General features: G+C 50.8%; 1 protein-coding gene across 1 annotated transcript; it reads right to left on the bottom strand.

The window, feature by feature from the left end:
* Positions 1 to 28: 28 nt before the first annotated feature.
* Rfc2 (replication factor C subunit 2) lies at positions 29 to 15,703 on the bottom strand. Its single transcript, XM_040731304.1, has 11 exons — positions 15,549 to 15,703; positions 11,099 to 11,168; positions 10,269 to 10,310; positions 9,780 to 9,886; positions 7,652 to 7,753; positions 7,425 to 7,525; positions 4,934 to 5,091; positions 4,313 to 4,378; positions 3,603 to 3,683; positions 2,315 to 2,428; positions 29 to 1,368 (listed from the first exon to the last, which is right to left on the bottom strand). Exons 1-11 carry the CDS (start codon positions 15,653 to 15,655, stop codon positions 1,258 to 1,260), a joined length of 1,059 nt encoding a protein of 352 aa, XP_040587238.1. The 5' UTR covers positions 15,656 to 15,703; the 3' UTR covers positions 29 to 1,257.
* Positions 15,704 to 19,024: the final 3,321 nt, after the last annotated feature.

Here is a 19,024-nt window from a genome sequence, read left to right as displayed (position 1 = left end):
CCGGGGCATCACAAATTCAGAGAGGAGATAAATGTCACAAGTTAGTATATTAGAAGAAACAACTAAAACCGAATTGTTAGACAGCACAAGAGGGTCTTATGTTTTCCAGCCTGGCCTGAACTCACTGTTAACAGGGGCTAATTTGAACTTAGCTTAAGTGCTTCGCATTATAGGTTTGTGGCACTGGGGAGACAGCTAGGCAGTTCTGGCTGCTCTTGAGAGGCCCTAGGTTCATTCCCAGCACCCACATGGAGGTTCACAACTATATGCAACTCCAGTCCCAACGGATTCAATGCCCTCTTCTGGTCTTCTCAGGTACTGCATGCACAGGCAAAACACCCACACACATAAAGATCAAAACCAAAACTCATACACATTAAATAATTTTAAACAATTATGGTGTGTGCTACTGTACCTGGCTTCATTTCTTAAATTTATTTTTATAATTTTACTTATTATTGTGTGTGCATGTATGCAGGGCCCAGGAGACATCTTTTTTTGAGACAAGTTTATGTAGTTTCTATGTAGTCCTGAACCACGTAGAACAAGCTGGCCTTGAACTCCAGAGATCCGCCTGCCTCTGCCTCCCAAGTGCTGGGATTAAAGGTGTATGCCACCACACCTGGCTGCCTACAGAACATCTTTGTGGAGTGAGTTCTCTTCTGCTTTCTTGTGGGCTCAGGAGACGGGACTCAGGTGGACAAGAACTTTACCAGTGCCTTCATCTGCTGCGTTCTCGCTGGTCACAGGGCACTGTTTCTACTAGCAGGATATAACAGGCAGAATACTGGTTTTCCTCAAGGCCTCACGGGATTAAGCATTGCAAGACAAACATCCTAAGCTTTATCAGCTACAAGCGCAAGACTGAGGAGACTGGGGCCTTCCCACCCTGCCCCACATCCAGGGCCCGAAGCTGAACTCAAATATGAAGAGCTGAAGAGCACTGGCAGCAGCGTGGAAACCCTCTGGAGCTCAGCCACACAGCTGGCAGTGCCTGCCTGACGTGCACAAGCCCCGGATCCCATCCCCAGCGCCGCATAACCAGGCGTGGGGACAACTGCAACCCAACACTCAGGAGGCAGAGTTAGAGGATCAGCAGGTCAGGGCCACGCAGTGCTGCAGAGTTCAGTCAGCTGGGGCTACAGGAGACCCTGTTGTCCCAGAACAGAGTGGGCACGTTCCAACGGTGTCTTGGCACTCTCCCACGACTGCAAAGTTGGATCATCAGTGTCTCGGTGACAATCAGTGGAGGACATCTCAACTGGCCACTGGAGCCATGGTCTTCTGACAGAGCCTGGCCAGGAGCCCGGCCATCTGCAGCAGCGAGTTCACACCTTCAGCCACCTTCATGTGAGTGTACCCAATCTCCTGAAACAAAGGAAGGACAGGGGGAAGCTGGGACTGTTGGCTCCTTTCCACCTAAACCGGGGGTTGGTTTAACAGATACAATGAGAGACACCTGGCTGCACTCAGGTTCAGCTCACGCAGTAGAAGGTGTCCAGGCTTAGGAGCAAACCCAGAGCCCTCTCTAGGGTCTCACATAGCCCAGGCTGGAGCTGAGGACAGCCCTGAGCTTCTGCCTCTACCTCCAGGGTGTGGAACATAGGCAGGCAAAAGACAGCCAGTTACTTTTGCTGTCGTCTGAAAACAAAGTCTCACTGAGCAGGACTGAAGGCGTGCACCGCATACCTAGCAGCACCCATTTTACACCCAGGGCTTTGCATGGTTCCAACTGAGCCAACCCTGTTTTTGTCAAGATAGGATTTTCCCAGGTAACAGCCCTGGCTGTCCTGGAACGCACCGTGTAAGACCAGGCTGGCCTTCAATTCAGAGATCTGTCTGCCTCTACCTCCCCAGGGCTGGGGTTGAAGGTGTGCGCCATCACTGTCCAGCCACAGTCAAATTCTTTAAAGTTAAACACACACTTGTCTAAGTCGGTGGTCTCACCAACAAGAACTTGGTTAGCAGACACGCTGTTTCATGTGTGCCAATGTGGAGACTTTAGCCACAGAACCCCAAATGCCCTTCCCAGAGAACGAGTGACCATGACTGACACAGCACACAGCTGGGAGAATACTGTGCAGTGATAAGGCCAGGCCGCGGACACGTGACCCAGCAGATCTGGAAGGCGCTGTGCACAGTGAAGAACCATAAAAGCCGTGTGGCGGACGCCTGTAACCCAGCTTGGCTACACTAAGGCCTTGTCTAAAAACAGAGCGAGTTCCAGGACAGCCTCCAAAGCCACAGAGAAACCCGGTCTCGAAAAACCAAACCAAAGCAAAAGTGCACAAGGTATTCCTGAGCTCTGACTAACCTTGATGAACTCCAGTTTCAAGTATTCGGCCATAGGGAAGGTTTTACACACTCGGAAAATGTTGCCAATGATATCTTCTGGTGAGTAGCCCAGGTGCCATAGGTGAGCAAGAATCTAGACGAAAAGACCCAACAGACCCTCAACAGCATGGCAACAGCTTGGCCAGGTGATCCATGAGGCTTTGAGGTCACCTGGACCTTACAGAGGTGCTGGTGGGCCCCTCGGATGCCTCGTGTCAACCAGTCCTCCGTCATGGCAGGGAGTTTAGCTCGTTTTCCCAGCAGGCGCCATATGCTCTCACCTACAGGCAAGTGCTCTGATAGCTTGTCTACATCAGGTCTCTACCTAGAACCCTCCAGGTGGAATCTCTCACCAGCTCAGTAAGAAAACCCCTGCATGATGGGACTAGACAACCTAAACAGGGTAGGGTTCCCTTAGTCCACTTCCCCCCGCCCAGGCCTGTGTTTACAGACAGGCCTTTGAGCCTTGGCACCTGGGGGTGGACTCTGGGTAGTGCTGGGGTTAGAGTAAGGGGTCAGGGTCAGTTTTCTTCTTCCGTCAGGAACCAGCTTCTAGCGGTACCTGTTCCCCTGCCCGGCACTCCAGTTTCTCGCTGAGCCTAATCCTGCCCTGGCCCTAGACAGCTTCCAGCCCAGTTGGCTGTAGATGAGAAACTGGGATCAGATAAAGGGTCTGCAGTCACACCTCTGACACCTACATATTAAGTCACCACACGCACTGGCATCTGCTCAGGGAACCAGGCCCTACGGCCACACCCAACCCATGAAGCTGGCTTCCAGGTCTACTGCTTGTAGTGAGGCAGCTTCACGGCTGGTAGCGCTGCTCTTGGAGGTTGTGGATTTAGGAGGTGGAGCCGCTCGTGCTTGGCAGCCATCAAAACATGAGGCAGCTCATGGGGCTGGAGAGATGGCACAGCACTCACATGGCAGCTCACAATTTTAATTCCAATCTTGGGGACCTGATGCCGTCTTCTGGACTCCAAGGGGAACCAGACACACATTCAGGCAAAACATCAGTGCATAAAAAAAAAAAAAAGAAAGAAAGAAAGAAAAAGGTGTACAGCGTCTCCGCCACATGCTTCCACCACCATGGGCAGCCATGCCTTCCCGCCACGAGGGTGGCATGCACTCCTGCCGAGTCCGAATAAAGCCTGCCTCCGCTGAGTTGCTTTTGTCAGGTTCTGAGTGACGAGCAAAGGTTCTGAGAGTGACTTTAAGGGCCAACAGTCACAAGGCACCACGGACATGGGGAGGAACAAGAGGCCCACCTTGTAGGCTTCGTCGATGTTGGCATCCACGCAGTGCTGGATCATTTCCTTCACAAGCAGCGGGTGGGGCTCGTCACAGACCTGAGCAAACAATCGGGAGACGCAGCATGAGACCTACAAATAATTCCACTAAGTCTCCAACGACTCCTGACAGCTCCAAAATGAATGAACCACAAAGCAGCCAAAGGCCCAAAAGGACTCTTCGTGGGTGGCATTAAAGGCATGGTGATGGCATAGTGGACATGCCTGTGTCCTCAAACTCAGGAAGAGTCCAATAGTGGTGGCACAAACTCTGTCTCAGGAAAAGAAAACAAAACAAAAACCTAAATGACTCCGGAGAATCTCAAGTTCAAGGCCAGTCTGGGCTACAGATTAAGACCCGTCTCTAAAACAAAAAAATTAAGCATGCTTGTGATTCCAGCATGGGTGGGGGTGGGTTCAAGGCCAACCCCTGGATACAAAATCTGAGTCAGTGAAGGAAGGGAGTGGGGAGGGGAGAGGAAGGGAGGACAAAGAAGGGAGTGGGGAGGGGAGAGATGGCTGCCGGAGGACAAGTGACATCAGAGCCTGGCCTACGGCACAGCTGAGGGTGGGAACAGCTCTGCAGGCTCGCCTGGATCTACCCCACAAGACCCTCCCGCTGCTCAGATACGAGCGCTGTGGCGGAAGAACACGGCTGTGTAGGTCGCTCTGCTGCAGACCCCCGGTACCTTGAATACGTTCTCGCTGTTGATATAGCCGAATCCAGAGAAGGTAGACTGCAAGTTGTTCAGTGCCTGGAGGGGACAAGGGATAATCAAGGGGACTATGACGTCTTTCCCTGCCGGGCCTCTCAGAGCCCAAAGCACCTCCAGTAGCTCACACCCCAGCAGGGTGCTAGGTCCTCAGTCTTCCCCAACCTCGGCTCGTAGGAGCAGCGTGCTGGCTAGTCTTATGTCAACCTCGCACACAAACCAGAGTCACCTGAGAGGGAACCTCAAATGAGATCCTCCAAAGATCTGGCTGTGAGGCGTTTCTTAGAGATTGATGGAGGAGATCCAGTCCACTGTGGGTGGCCCACCCCTGGGCTGGTGGTCCCGGGTGTCATAAGAAAGCAGGCTGAGCAAACCACGGGGAACACCAGTAAGCAGCACCCCGCCCGGCTCTGCGTCAGCCCCGCCTCCAGGTCCCTGCTCTGTCTGAGCTCCTGTCCTGACTCCCTTCAGTGACAAGCGGTGATGTGGAAGTGTGAGCCAGACAAACCCTTTCCTCCCCAGCTCCTTTTAGTCACTGTGTTTCATCAGAGCAATAGAAACCCCGACTAAGACAGGCAGCGACGGTCACCCACCAACCTGGCGCATGTCCCCTTGGGCTGTGAAGATAATGGCTTCCAGGCCATCGTCTGTGTACGGCACTTTCTCCTTCTCGATGACATTCATGAGCCTGGTGAGGACTTGAGCATCGGTGAGCTTGGTGTAGCGGAGCACTGCACAGCGTGACTGGATGGGCTCTGGACAGAGACGGGAGAGTGGGGGCTGACAGCTGACCAGAGCCCAGTGTCAAACTACCAGATGAGAAACAAAGGCTTTCCATTTTCCCAGTCCCGCCCATGCTCTGCAGAGGGTTTCTCTGTGTAGGTGCTGCATGTGCGTTTCCTCATGCCCATAAATGCCTGCCTTTAACTACAAATAAATAAATAAGAAAGCACAGGGCCAAGGGTTGGTGGCACACACCCAGCACTCGGGAGGCAGAGGCAGGTGGATCTCTGAGTTCAAGGCCAGCCTGGTCTACAGAGTGAGTTCCAGGACAGACTCCAAAACAATACAGAGAAACTCTGTCTCGAAACACACACACACACACACACACACACACACACACACACACACAAGCAAAGAGGCCTGAGTAACAACACCCAGAACTCTGGAGAGAAAAAGGGCCTCAGGACAGATACTGCCACACACACAAGTACCACACCCCAAGCCCCCAAAAGGAGTTAGGGCCTCTGGAGTTACAGTGCAATGGGTGGGCCCTGCAGGGAAGTTCAGTTCAGTCAGGCTGGGAGGGACTAGAACCCCAACAAGCTCTTTGATGCTCCACAGGGGAGCAAGGCAAGGAGGTGCCTGCCTGTAACCCCAACACTTAGGATTACATAGCTCCTGTAGGGACAGGAAGATCATGAGTTCAAGGTCAACCTCAGCTATAAGGTCAGTTCACCACCACCAAGAATAAAGAGGACAGGGGGCTAGCAAGATGGCTCAGTGGATGAACAACACGAGTTCAAATCTGGGACCCACATATATACTGACTTCTACACATCATTCTCTGCCATCTACATGCAGACACGGCCCCCAACATGCACATGTGCACACACACACAAAATATAATTTTAAAATAAATGGGGGGGGGGGGGATCAGTCAACATTAAGTCATTTGTCCATCTAGGCAGTCATGAATGGTTGGGGGAAGGCACGTGGTGACAAACCTATGTGTGACCACACACACACACACACACACACACACACACACACACACACACACACACACACGGGTACAGCAGGAGGGGAAGGAAGTGGCGTAGAAAAGACCCCACTGCTGGGGATCAACACATCAGACGAGACAGACAACACAACAGGGTGGCCCAGGACGACTCATGCAGTAGGCGGCAGGAGGACGGGACACCAGCCTGACAGGGTAGACCAGTGCTGCGAGCAGCAACTGGGATAACGGCCAAAGGACCCCATAAGGAGACACGGCGGTGAGGTGGAGACCTGGCCACACCGACACAGAGAAGATGCCAAGGCCTCGCACACAAAACAAGCAGAGAATGTTCAAGTCAGGCGGGGCGGCTCAGGCCTGCCATTCCAACAACTCAGGATGCTGACGGAGGAGGAACTTAGAACCTTGTAGGTTCAAGGCCAGCCTGGATAATTTAGGGAAGACCAAGTCTCAAAATAAAAAGTAAAGAGGGCAGGCACAGTTAGTAGCCTTCCTAAAATCCCTGGGTTGCATCTGCAGTACCATAAGAGACAAAAACAAGGTGAGTAAGATGTCTTAGCGGATAAAGACACTTGCCAAGTCTGACCAAGTAGTTCAATCCCTGGGATCCACAGGACAAGAGGAACGAACGCACGCATGCTGGAGCAATGTCTTAGGTTAAAAGGGATCCATAGGACAGGAGGAACACACACGCATGCACGCACGCATGCTGGAGAAATGTCTCAGGTTAAAAGGGAGCCATAGGGCCGGGCATTTGTGGCGCACGCCTTTAATTCCAGCACTCAGGAGGCAGAGGCAGGCAGATCTCTGTGAGTTTGAGGCCAGCCTGGTCTACAAGAGCTAGTTCCAGGACAGCCTCTAAAGCCACAGAGAAACCCTGTCTCCAAAAAACAAAAAACAACAACAACAAAAAAGATAAAAGGGATCCATAGGACAGGAGGAACAGGCACGCATGCACGCACGCGCCAGAAATCTCAGGTTAAAAGTACCTGCTACTATTCCAGAGAATCTGAGCTTGGTTCCTAGCACCCATCATAGGTTGCTCACAGCTGCCTGCAACCCCAACTCCAGGACACATTTACTCAGACAGACAGAATCAAAAGCAAAAAGTAAATAAATAACAAGGGAGCCTCGGGCTGGGGAGATGGCTCAGCATTTAAGAGTCCGGCTGCTCTTCCAGAGGTCTGAGACCAATTCCCAGCACCCACACGGCAGCTCACAGTCATCTATAGTGAGATTCTATGGCCTCTTCTGGCATACAGTCATACATGCAGATAGAGCACTCATACACATAAATTAAACAAAAGGAAGCCTCACTGCACACAGCCACCCAGGCTGCACGCTCACCTATGATTTTGTCTGAAGCATTACAAGCCAGAGCGAAGCGGGTTGTCTTGGAGTAGATTTCCATGGTTCTCCTGAGGGCCTGCTGAGCTCCATCCGTCATGCTGAGGCAAGCAGAAGAGGGTGGTTGGTGCCAGGCCTGGGGCATGGCCCCACCATCCCTCCTGTTCTGGAGGCAGAAGCAGGAGGACAGTCTGGGCTACTTGGGGACATCCATCTGCAGTCCCCACCTGTCTGCTTCATCCAGAATGATGATCTTGTGTCGGCCCTTGGGAAGGGTGACTTTCTGCTGGGCAAACATTTTGATTTTATTTCTCACCACATCAATGCCCCTGAAACAGGAAGAAAGCATGTATCACAAAGGGAAGAAATTTTTTTATTATCATTGGGGAGGTGCTCTCGTGACAATTTTATTTTTTGTATCTTTTTTTTAGATTTATTTATTTATTATGAATGCAACACCCTGCCTTCATGCATGCCTGCATGCCAGAAGAGGGCACCAGATCTCATTATGGATGGTTGTGAGCCACCATGTGGTTGCTGGGAACTGAACTCAGGACCTCTGGGAGAGCAACTGGTGCTCTTAACCTCTGAGCCATCTCTCCAGCCCAAAACATGATTTTTCTTTAAAATTTAAAATTTTTATTTTTGGTTTTTTTGAGACAGGGTTTCTCTGTGGTTTAGGAGGCTGTCCTGGAACTAGCTCTTGTAGACCAGGCTGGTCTCGAACTCACAGAGATCCGCCTGCCTCTGCCTCCCAAGTGTTGGGATTAAAGGCGTGCGCCACCGCCCGGCTCGTGACAATTTTAAAGACCCAGTTTTTGCCTGCAGAACCAGGGCTCTCAGGCTGGCGCGGCAGGGGTGTTATCCTCTGAGCCATCTCTGGTCCTATTTTACTTTTAACGTGTATGTGTGAATGCAGGCCATGTGCAGATGGGTGTCTGTAGAGACGAAGGTGTCAGAAGTCTTGGAGCTGGGTTCTGAGCAGCTGTGAGCTGCCCGATGCAGGGGCAAGGAGAGGAATTCTGGGCCTCTGCAAGAGCAGCATATTCTTTTCTTTTGTTTGTTTTTCAAGACAGGATCTTTCTGTGTATCCCTGGCTGTCCTGGAACTCACTCTGTAGACCAGGCTGGCCTCAAACTCAGAGATCTGCCTGCCTCTCTGCCTCCAGAGTACTAGGATTACGGGCATACATCACATGTTCCTTTTCTTTTTTTGGTGGCTGGAGAGACAGCTGTGGGTGCTGGGAACCAAACTCATATTTTTGGTTGTGAGCCATCTCTCCAGCAAACACCACATGTTCTTAATTGCTGGGCAATCTCTCCAGCCCCATATTTTATTTTTTGACAGAGTCTTTATATGGCACCTGGGCTGACCTGGAACTCAACCTTAGCCTTGCCAGTGCTGGGATTTCCCACACACCACTCCGAGTTCACAAGGGGCTCCTAAATCCTCCTTATAGCCCCGAGGGCTGCGGGACCTAAGTTTAACCTGAGAACATGAGCTAACAGCCAATCACACAGACCAGAAGCTGGGCTGTGGCTGTGAGGGCTGCAGAAGGGAAACGGGGAGGTGCTTGAGGGCAGTTTCAGTTTTGCAAGGCCAGAAAGCTGTTGCACAATAACACAAACATGACGAAGTGGACACTTAAGAGTGGTTTCAGGGGCGGTGAGACGGCACAGTGGGTAAAGGTACCTGCTGGCAGATCACGACAACCTGAGTTCAATCCCCAGAACCCCACATAAAGGTAGAAGAAACAAACAAACGAACAAAAACCCAAGGAATTCCACACGACTACATTCTGATCTTCACACGTGTGCCATTGTGTGCTCGTGTTGTGGGCAGGGGTGGTTCTCACTGCCAACTCTCAAAACCTGAGTTGATCCTTAGGACCCACTTGGTAGAAGGAGAGACCACTCCCAGCAAGTTGTCCTCTGACATCCGCCTGTAGACCACGGCATACGCCCCTCCCCACAATAACTACACAGCAACAAAAACAAATGTTTAGGCCGGGCAATGGTGACGCAAGTCTTTAATCCCAGCACTCGGGAGGCAGAGACAGGCGGATCTCTGTGAGTTTGAGACCAGCCTGGTCTACAAAAGCTAGTTCCAGGACAGGCTCCAAAGCCACAGAGAAACCCTGTCTCAAAAAACAAAACAACAACCAATTTTAAAAAGAGTAAGTTTTGAACATTTTCATCAAAACGAGGAACCCAGCAGATGCTCCTCTGATACTCCAAGGCAATGATCCCCCGTTAAATGTGGAGCCAGCGAAGCAAGCGCCAGGCAGGAGCTGGAACCACCTGGAGCCTCCACACTCACGCACAGCAGGAGGCCTCTGCCTTCCCACCCACGTACCTGTCATTTGATGCATTGAGCTCCAGAACTGCATCCTTCAGGGCCGGGCCTAGCAGCGCTCTTGCCAAGCAGAGGATGCTGGTAGTCTTGCCAGTTCCTGGGGGACCCTGTGGGTAAGAGCCCCCCTAACTTTCATACAGGAAGGACCCAGGGGCTGGAGAGACGGCTCAGCAGTTAAGAGCACTGGCTGCTCATCCAGAGGACCTGGGTTACATCACCACTACCCGGACCCCCAGGGCAACAGACGTTCACACAGTAGACAAGCACAGATGCAGGCAAAACACCCACACACACAATCAACCAACCAGTTAATTAATCAATTAATTGACTAGAAAGGATTCCCAAGTAGACCTTGCTGCTCCCACAACTCCCCACTGTTGGCACTTGCTCCTGATTCCCCAACAACCCAGCTGGGGACCTGTGGGCCTCCCAGGGGAGGGAGTGGACATTGGATGCAAGAGACCCAGAGGACCAGGCCCAAGTACTCACAGCGATGATGATATTGGGCACATTGCCTTCTTTTGCAAAGACCTGTGTACAAGAGATTCATAAGTCAAGTGTGGTGGTACATGCCTCTAATCTCAGGGAGGTCAAGGGAGGAGGAACAGGAACTCAAGGCCAGCTCAGGCTACGTATCAAAACCCTGTCTGGAAGACAGATAGCCCAGGTGTGGTGGCACACTTGTTGAATCCCAGCACTTGAGAGGCAGAGGTAGGTGGATCTCTGTGAATTAGAAGCCAGCCTGGTCTACATAGAAAGTTTCAGGACAGCCAGGGCTACGTAATGAGTAATATGCTCAAACACACAAACAAGATCCCAAAACCAACAACAAAAAACGGGGCCGGCAAGCTGGCTCAGCAGATAAAGGTACTTGCAAAGGCTAAGAAGCTGAGTTAGTCATCCATTACCAGGCCCCTGGCACTGGGAGGGAACCAACTCTGCCCTCCACTGAAGTAGGAAGACCCACCCTCAATGCGGGCAGCATTCTCCCATGGGGTCCCGGCCTCAGTGAAAAGGAGAACGCCGGCTAAGTGAGCAGCAGCCTCTACCTCCCTGCTCCCAGTCTGTGGATGCAGCGTGGCCAGCTGCCTCACATTCCCACCGCCATGCTCCTTCCCAACAGGATGAACTGTGGCCTCAGACTGTGAGCTAAAGCCAAACGAACTCTTCTTGGTTTCAGTTCTGTTCATCAGGTACTTCGTCATTCCCGTGAGGAATAGCTGATGGAACCTCCTTCAACATCTCCGCCATCTTTCTCCCAATGCCACGAGCTTGTCAAATGCACAGTATGATGTCAGAGGGGTTTACGGGCCCCTTACCTCCAGCCTGCTCACTGTGTCTTCATTGCCGACTATTTCGTTGAGCTTTATTGGCCTGTATTTTTCAACCCTGTTTGAGGAAAAAGCAAGTATTGACATGGTTATCCTCACACCAGATAATGTGAGGACACGGCAGGAAAGGGCAACCCTGCAACTTCTGGCAGGGTGGGGCCATGTTGCCTGTAATGCCAACACAGAGAGGCCGTGCCAGGAGGACCCCCCCCCAAGAGTTCCAGGCCAGCCTCTACCACATACACAACCTGCCTCAAAAACAAAGAAATAAGAAGCCAGCCAGCTGGCTCAGCATGTAAAGGCACTCACAGCAGAGCCAGGGAGCCTTGGTTTAATCCCCAGAACCAGGGGGTGGAGGAACAGTGATGCCTGTGTGCACCGTGGGACTTGTATGCATGGCACATACACCCACAGAATAAATAATCATGGGCTGGAGAGATGCTCTTCCAGAAGACCCAGGTTCGATTCCCAACACCCACAGGGCAGCTCACACCTGTCTGTAACTTCAGTTCCAGGGGATCTGACACCCTCACACAGCAGGGAGAACACCAATGCACACTAAAAAATTTTTTAAAACCATCCAGGCATGGTGGCAGAAATCTGCAATCCTAGGTATGGTGGGGGTGGGAGCAGGAGGTTCAGAAGTTTAAAGTTATCCAACTACATAACAAGTTCCATGCTGGTCTGGGCTAAATGAGACACTTCTAATAAGTTAAGAAAGGATGTGCTAGAGAAATGACTCAGTGCTGAGAGCACTTGCTGTTGTAGAAGACCTGAGTTTGACTTCTAGCATTCAACAGTGGCTTACAACCTCCTGGAACTGTAATTCCAAGAGACACAATGCCCTCTCCTGGCTTCTTCATGTACTGCATGCACACAGTACCCAGAAATACACACAGACAACACACACAGAAAATAAATCTTTAAAAAAAAAAAAAAAAAAAAAAGGAGCCGGGCGTTGGTGGCGCACGCCTTTAATCCCAGCACTCGGGAGGCAGAGGCAGGCGGATCACTGTGAGTTCGAGACCAGCCTGGTCTACCGAGCAAGTTCCAGGACAGCCTCCTAAAGCCACAGGGAAACCCTGTCTCAAAAAACCAAAAAAAAAAGGGCCAGGCATTGATGGTGTACACCTTTAATCCCAGCACTCGGGAGGCAGAGGCAGGCGGATCTCTGTGAGTTCCAGGCCAGCCTGGTCTACAGAGCAAGTTCAGGACAGCCAAGGCTACACAGAGACGAGAAACCCTGTCTCAAAAAAAAAAAAAAAAAAAAAAAAGCAAACAAAACAAACACCCCAAAAAATAGAAACAAAAAAGGAGTCAGCAAGATGGCTCAGTGGGTAGGTGCTTGCTGACAGGCCTGACCATGAGTTCCATCCCTGCACCACGTGGTAGAAGAAACTACTAAAAGTTGGTCCCCGACCCCTATGAAAGTGGTATGGCAGATGCAAGACCCTCCCATAAAGAAAGGCAAAAAGAAAAGGCTTTAAACAAAAAGCCAACAGAACAGCCCCTTCACTGTCCACTCCGCACAGCAGAGGGACTACAGCGTAAGCGGTGGCTTCTGTCTAGCCAGCTCTGATGCACAGTATTGCAGAGGCTGGTGGGTGTGCAGTGATGGACCCAGGTGCACCCATTTCTGCCACACCAAATGAGGTAAGTGCTGGCCCACAGTGCGCTACTGTTCCAGATGGCCTACTCTTGCCTCCATCTAGCAGCAACTGGTGGCTTGGGGCTATGACTGGGAAGCTTGTGTGGACAATTCTTTTTTTGTTTTTTCGAGACAGGGTTTCTCTGTGGCTTTGGAGGCTGTCCTGGAACTCACTCTGTAGACCAGGCTGGCCTCGAACTCACAGAGATCTTCCTGTCTCTGCCTCCCAAGTGCTGGGATTAAAGGCTTGTGCCACCAATGCTTGGCGTGTGGGCAGTTCTTAAGCAATTTTGGAAAGGCACTTGGGGGGAGGTGCTGGAGAGATGGCTCAGAGGTTAAGAGCACTGGCTGATCTTCCAGAGGACCTGAGTTCAACTCCCAGGAACCACATGGTGGCTCACAGCCATCTGTAATGAGATCTGGTACTCTCTTCTGGCCTGCCGGCATGCATACTGTATACATAATAAATAAGTAAATCTTTAAAAAACAAAAGAAAAGAAAAAGGCACTTGGACACTTCACTAAAACATCATTCCCTTGCAGTTGGAGAGATGGCTCAGAGGTTAAGAGTGCTGGCTGCTCTTCCAGAGGACCCAGGTTCAATTCCCAGCACCCACACAGCAGCTCACAATGATCTTTCACCTCCAGTTCCATACTCCATAGACATAAATTAAAAACAAAAACCACTGTGCCTATTTGGACTCTATTTATTTATAGATAGGGTCTCATGAAGGCTAGCTTGGAACTCCTGATCCTTCAGCCTCTGCTACCCCACCCCATCCCTGTACTAGAATGACAGGTATCACTACGTCGGAGTTTATGGTGCTGGGAGGGACATGTGGGTTTTCGGAAAGGCAGGCAAGCATCCTATCAACGGGGCCACATCTCCAGATGGCCCGGAACTCATGATCCTTCTATCTCAGCCTCCTGACCACCAAGTTCTGCCTTTCAAATAAACACGCAATGTTAAGAGAGAAAATGACCTTTCCCAGCTCTGGGTACAGATGTGGTAGATTTACAATTATCTGACCATCAAAGTTTTATTTTATTCTGTTGATCTTTCTTTCTCTCTGTTTTCAGAGTCAAGGTTTCACCAAGTGGTCCTTGCCCGACTGGAACTGCCTATGTAGACCAGGATGGTCCACCAACTTCTGCCTCCTGAATGCTTTACACTGTTTTCTTTTCTTTTTTCTTTTTTGGTTTTTCGAGACAGGGTTTCTCTGTGGCTTTGGAGGCTGTCCTGGAACTCGCTTGGTAGTCCAGGCTGGCTTCGAACTCACAGAGATCCACCTGCCTCTGCCTCCTGAGTGCTGGGATTAAAGGCGTGCACCACCAACGCCCGGCTACACTGTTTTCTTTAAGTTTATATACATACGTGTTTATCATTTGTGTGTTCCACAGAGAACAACCTTTGGGAGTCAGTGCTCCCCTTCCCACATTTGGAATCCAGGGATTAAGCTCAGGTTGCCGAGCTTGGCTGCAAGCACTGTTCTCACCGAGCCATTTCACTGGGACTTGTTTTTGGAGACGAGGACACATTTAGCCCAGGCTGGCCTCAAGTTCATTACGTGGCTGATAATGACCTAACAGGTGTATGCTACGCCATTCGGATACCCATTATTTCCTTGGCTCCCAGATAGTGCTAAACTACATACACGATACATGGTGAGCTCTCTCCCCACCTCCCCGAGTGCTGGGGATGGAACCCTAGGCCCTGGGCATGCCAGGCAAGAATTCTGCCCCTGAGCCACACTCCCAGTTTCCATGATATACTCTTAGTATTCGTCTAGAACAACGGTTTCTCAATCTATGGGTCATGACCCCTCGGGGACTGTCAAACGACCCTTTTCACAGGGGGCACCATATTTACACTATGATTCTTAACAGCAGCAAAATTAGTTATGAGGTAGCAAGGAAATAATGTTATGGTTGGGGTCACCGCACCATGAGGAACTGTATTAATGGGCTGCAGCATTCGGAAGGTAGGGAACCACTGCACTAGATAGTCCAGATACTTCAGTGAGCTAAGGGATCTCTCTGCTGTCTCGTGCAACAGACCTTACATTTGATAAGGAAAAAAGTGCCAGGGGTAGGTTCATGTTCAAATGTCTGCAATCATTTCCATCCAAAAACAAGACTAAGAGTGGTGGTCCACACCTGAGCCCCTGTACACAGGTAGGACCAAAATTTAAGGTCATTCTTGGCTATGTATAAAGCTCAAAGCTGGCTTAGGGTAGGGAGACCTGTCTTAAGGAGAAGAAAACTATGTGGCCCTACTCTTCAAGCCCACTCCTCACTTAGACAGCCGGACCCTGAGACACATCCCTCAATGTCCATCAATACAAATTTCTACCGCTGCCCGGGGTAGCTCACACCTGTCATTCCAGCGCTAGGGAAGCTGAGGCAGGAGGACTGCTGAATGTTGGAAGAAAAGCCCGGCTTGCACGGTGAGCCCCAGGGCTGAGAATGGCACTGGGGACTTGCTTAGCACGCAGGAGGCCCTGTGTTCCATCCCCAGCACTGCCTTAAGGCAGTAAGGCATGCCTGTTATCCGGATCAAAGGCTTCCTCTGCTACGTGGTGGGTTCCAGACCAGCCTGGGTTACGCAAGACCCCGTCTTAAGAGAAACAAAGTGAAAAAAAGAGAAAGGAAAAGGAGATCTGGACTCCCGGGGCCGACCGGACCTCAGTGTCGTCCCCCCAGACCCAGCGGGGAGCCGGGTCCCTGGAGCTCGGCCCGCCCTCACTCGCCATCACCTCTACGCGCGCGTTTAGTACGGCCGCGCGCTCACCACGGCAGCTCGTAGTGGCCGGCGCCGCCCGCGGTCTTGCTGGGGACGGGTGAGGGCTCCTGCGCCCCAGTCTCGGCCGCGCCACTGCCGCTCTCCTGCACCTCCATTCCCGCGCCCGTTCTTCCCGCCGCCCGAGGCTCCGCCCCGTGACGTTTCCACGGAAGTCCCGACCCTGGTTTCCGGGCGACGCGGGGAGGGGAGCGGAAGCGGGAGAGCGAGAGAAGGGCTATTTCTTCCCGCGCCTGCGCAGAGAGAGTAGCGTCGCCACGCACTGGCCGCTAGAGGCCGCTGTGGCTACAGGAGACCGCGTTAAGGGGCCAGGAAGGAGAGGATGGTGTGATCAAGGGGGATGGGACTTTTGTGTCATCTCATCATATTTTAACTAATTGTATTCTGTTTCGTTTCGTTCTGTTTTATTTTTCACTTTTTGGGCTTCTTGAAATTGAGTATTATTGCTCAGTAACTCAGCCTGATCTCAAACTAGCAGCCATCCTCCTGCCTCAGCTTCCTCAGGCAGTAGTATTACTTATTTTAGTATTAGTTCATACACGCGAGTGTTTTGCTTGCATACACGTATGTGCACCACACGCATGCCTTGTATGTTGGATCCCCTGGAGCTGGAGTTGGACTCCTGTGATCTGTCATGTGCGTGCTGAGAATCAAATCCAGGTCTCTGCAAGTCTCTAGTATCCTTTTTTTTTTTTTTTTTTGGTTTTGTTTTGTTTTTGTTTTTTTGATACTGGATTTCTCTGTGTAGTCCTGAGGGTCTTGTTAGTAACCCTGGCTGTCCTGGAACTGGCTCTGTAGACCAGGCTGGCCTCGAGCTCACAGAGATCCGCCTGCCTCTGCAGTGTTGAGATTAAAGATACTTTCTAGACCCACGCTTGGTGGCAGAGCCCTTTAATTCCCACACTCGGGAACAGAAGCACCTGTATGTTTTCGAGTGCAAGGTCAGCCAGAGCTATGCATAGTGAGACCTCCATCGCAAAAATTCAAAACAATAAAGCAAAAACTAAAGATACTTCCTGGCCAGGCACGGTGGCACACACCTGTCATCCTAACACTAAGGAGACAGAAGCAGGAGGATAGTGAGTTCTAGACCAGTCTGGGACTACATAGAGGCAGACACCACCTCAATAAAACAACAACAGAAAAGCTGACAGCAGCCCACATACCGCAGCACTTGGGTAATGGAGGCCAGCCTGAGACGCACGAGATTTCATCTCAGGGAAATAGCAGGGCTTGTGTCAGAAATCCTGGGTTCAACCACCAGTACCACATCGAGGGGGGAGCGGGGGAGTCCCCCAAGGTGGCATTTTTCAAGCGTTGAAGCTGGTGATTTCCAAATGAGCTTACCCTACGGTTAGCAAACTCAGCAGACTGCTCGTTTACATATGAGCTTGTCTGCCTGTCTAGACACATTCCACCAAGCACCTCTGGTAAGCACAAAGGTTTTCATTTGAACCCTTTAGTAGAACATTAGCGGTTTTGAATTGCTTGCCTTGCTTTTGGTTATTGTCATTGTTGTTGAGTCAGAGTCTGTCTATGGAGCCCTGGCTGACCTGGACTCACTATGTAGACCAGGCTGGACTTGAACTCACAGAGCTTCCCCTGCCCCTGCCTCTGCAGTGCTGAGATTAAAGGCTGCATCACCACTCCTGGCCATGCTTTGCCTTTTTGCTTCCCCTTTAATAATAAGAAAGCAAGGAGAGAACTTCCCCAGATGGGCACAGAGGACAGATTTTATGTCCCAGGATGTGGGGTGACCTTTAAGATCTCAACTGTGGGGGTCTGTGGCCCCTGTACTGCACAGGCTGATCATTGAGCTCTTGAGTGTCTTTACTTTTGTTTTGGGTCTGTTGACATTCCTCCTGTCCTCAGTGAGCATGTCTCCACTGACCCTGCTGTGACCACTTCATCTGTTCAACAAGGGACCAGTGCATCCAGCTCAGACGGATAAGGTGTGTCTCGCCTCATGACTCCCTCTGCAAATGATTGATGAGAGGCAGGGATGCTCTTTCTCCCTCTTCCTCTCCCTCTCCCTCTCCCTCTCTCTCCCCCTCTCTTTCTCTAAGACAGGGTCTTATGTAGCCCAAGCTGGCCTCAAACTCCCTATGTCAGCTAGCTTGGCCCGAACTTTTTTCCCCAGCCTTGAACGTCTTATCCCTCTGCCTCTACCTCTGGAATTCTGGGATTACAGACGTGAACCACACCTAGTTGCTGCCCCCACCTTGTCAGTTTGTAAGTTTGTACTTCTTCACTCAGAATTTTGCTTCTAGAGACAGACTCCTTTCACAGAAATGTTTGTATGAGGGTTGGTAGGGTGGCTCAGTGGGTAAAGGTGCTTGCCGACAAGCCTGAGGGACCCAGGTTCAATCCTCAGTATTCTCATGGTTGCAAGGAGAGAATACACTCCTGCAAGCTGTCCTCTGACCCACATCGTGCTATGGTACATGCATATGTGGGGGACACACACGTGAACACACATACATGCACACACAAAAATGAGAATAATGCTTGCATAGATGCACACAGATATATGTATTAGAATGTTCATTAAAATGGCTCAGGGAGAAAGAGAAATCAAAACAAGCATCCATTAGTAGTAGAACGGGTAGAGAAATGGTATTCATAATATACAGTCACTAAAAACTGAAAAGCATCTGTCTACCTGCACTGACAGGAAAAGGTCTCCATCACTCGCCAAAAAGAAGGTCACAGAGGGACTAGGAGTGCAGCTCTGAGGTACAGTACCTGCCTAGAATCCCCCAGTGAGGGGCTGGGGTGTGGCTCAGTGATAGAGCACCTGCCTAGTATCCCCCAGGGAGGGATTTGGGAGTGTGGCTCAGGGGTAAACCATTTGCCTAGAATCCCAGACTGACCTCAAAGTAACTATGTAATTTAGGATGGCTGGAACTTTTGATCTTTTCGCTTCTTGCTCAGATGTGCCAGGATTACAAGTGTGTAGCACTGCACACATGCACATACCCTTTTAAGACTTCTTTTTATTTTTGTGTCTATGTCTGCATGTGGTCTGACTGGAGTTGTGCAGCTGTGGGGTGGGGGTGTGCCCTGTGGGGTGGGGGTGTGCCCTCCGATGCCACAAAAGGAAATCTATCCTCTGGAGCTCGAGTTGCAGACAGTTAGGAACCAAGTGCTAAACTTGGGTCCTCTACAAGAGCTGCAAGTAGCCTTAACCCTGAGTCAGCTTTCCAGCTCTCTCTCTTCCTTAAGATTTATTTTATTATTATTTTAAAGTGTGTGTGTGTGCATATGAGTGTATATATGCATATGTGCATATGAGTGTGTGTATGTATGTGTGTGTGCGTATGAGGGTGTATATGCATGTGTGCATTTTAAAGTGTGTGTGTGCATATGAGTGTGTGTATGCATGTGTGTGTGTGTGTGTGCATGTGTGCGCACATATGAGTGCAGTTGCCCTTGGAGGCCAAAGGCATTGGAGCCCATGGAGCTGG

Source organism: Mesocricetus auratus, unplaced genomic scaffold (genome assembly GCF_017639785.1).
Source record: "Mesocricetus auratus isolate SY011 unplaced genomic scaffold, BCM_Maur_2.0 Super-Scaffold_100025, whole genome shotgun sequence".
Lineage (NCBI taxonomy): Eukaryota > Metazoa > Chordata > Mammalia > Rodentia > Cricetidae > Mesocricetus > Mesocricetus auratus.
The sequence above is the reverse complement of the archived record's forward strand: the minus strand, read 5'-3'. Positions and strand labels throughout refer to the sequence as shown.

What these genes read in the sequence shown, in the direction of transcription:
- Rfc2 (XM_040731304.1), bottom strand. Translation starts at nt 15,655, where the DNA reads ATGGAGGTGCAGGAGAGCGGCAGTGGCGCGGCCGAGACTGGGGCGCAG. An exon ending in GGCCACTACGAGCTGCCGTG is followed by an intron (nt 11,169 to 15,548) that starts GTGAGCGCGCGG and finishes TTCCTCAAACAG; the next exon opens with GGTTGAAAAATACAGGCCAA. An exon ending in TGCCCAATATCATCATCGCT is followed by an intron (nt 9,887 to 10,268) that starts GTGAGTACTTGG and finishes TCTTACCCACAG; the next exon opens with GGTCCCCCAGGAACTGGCAA.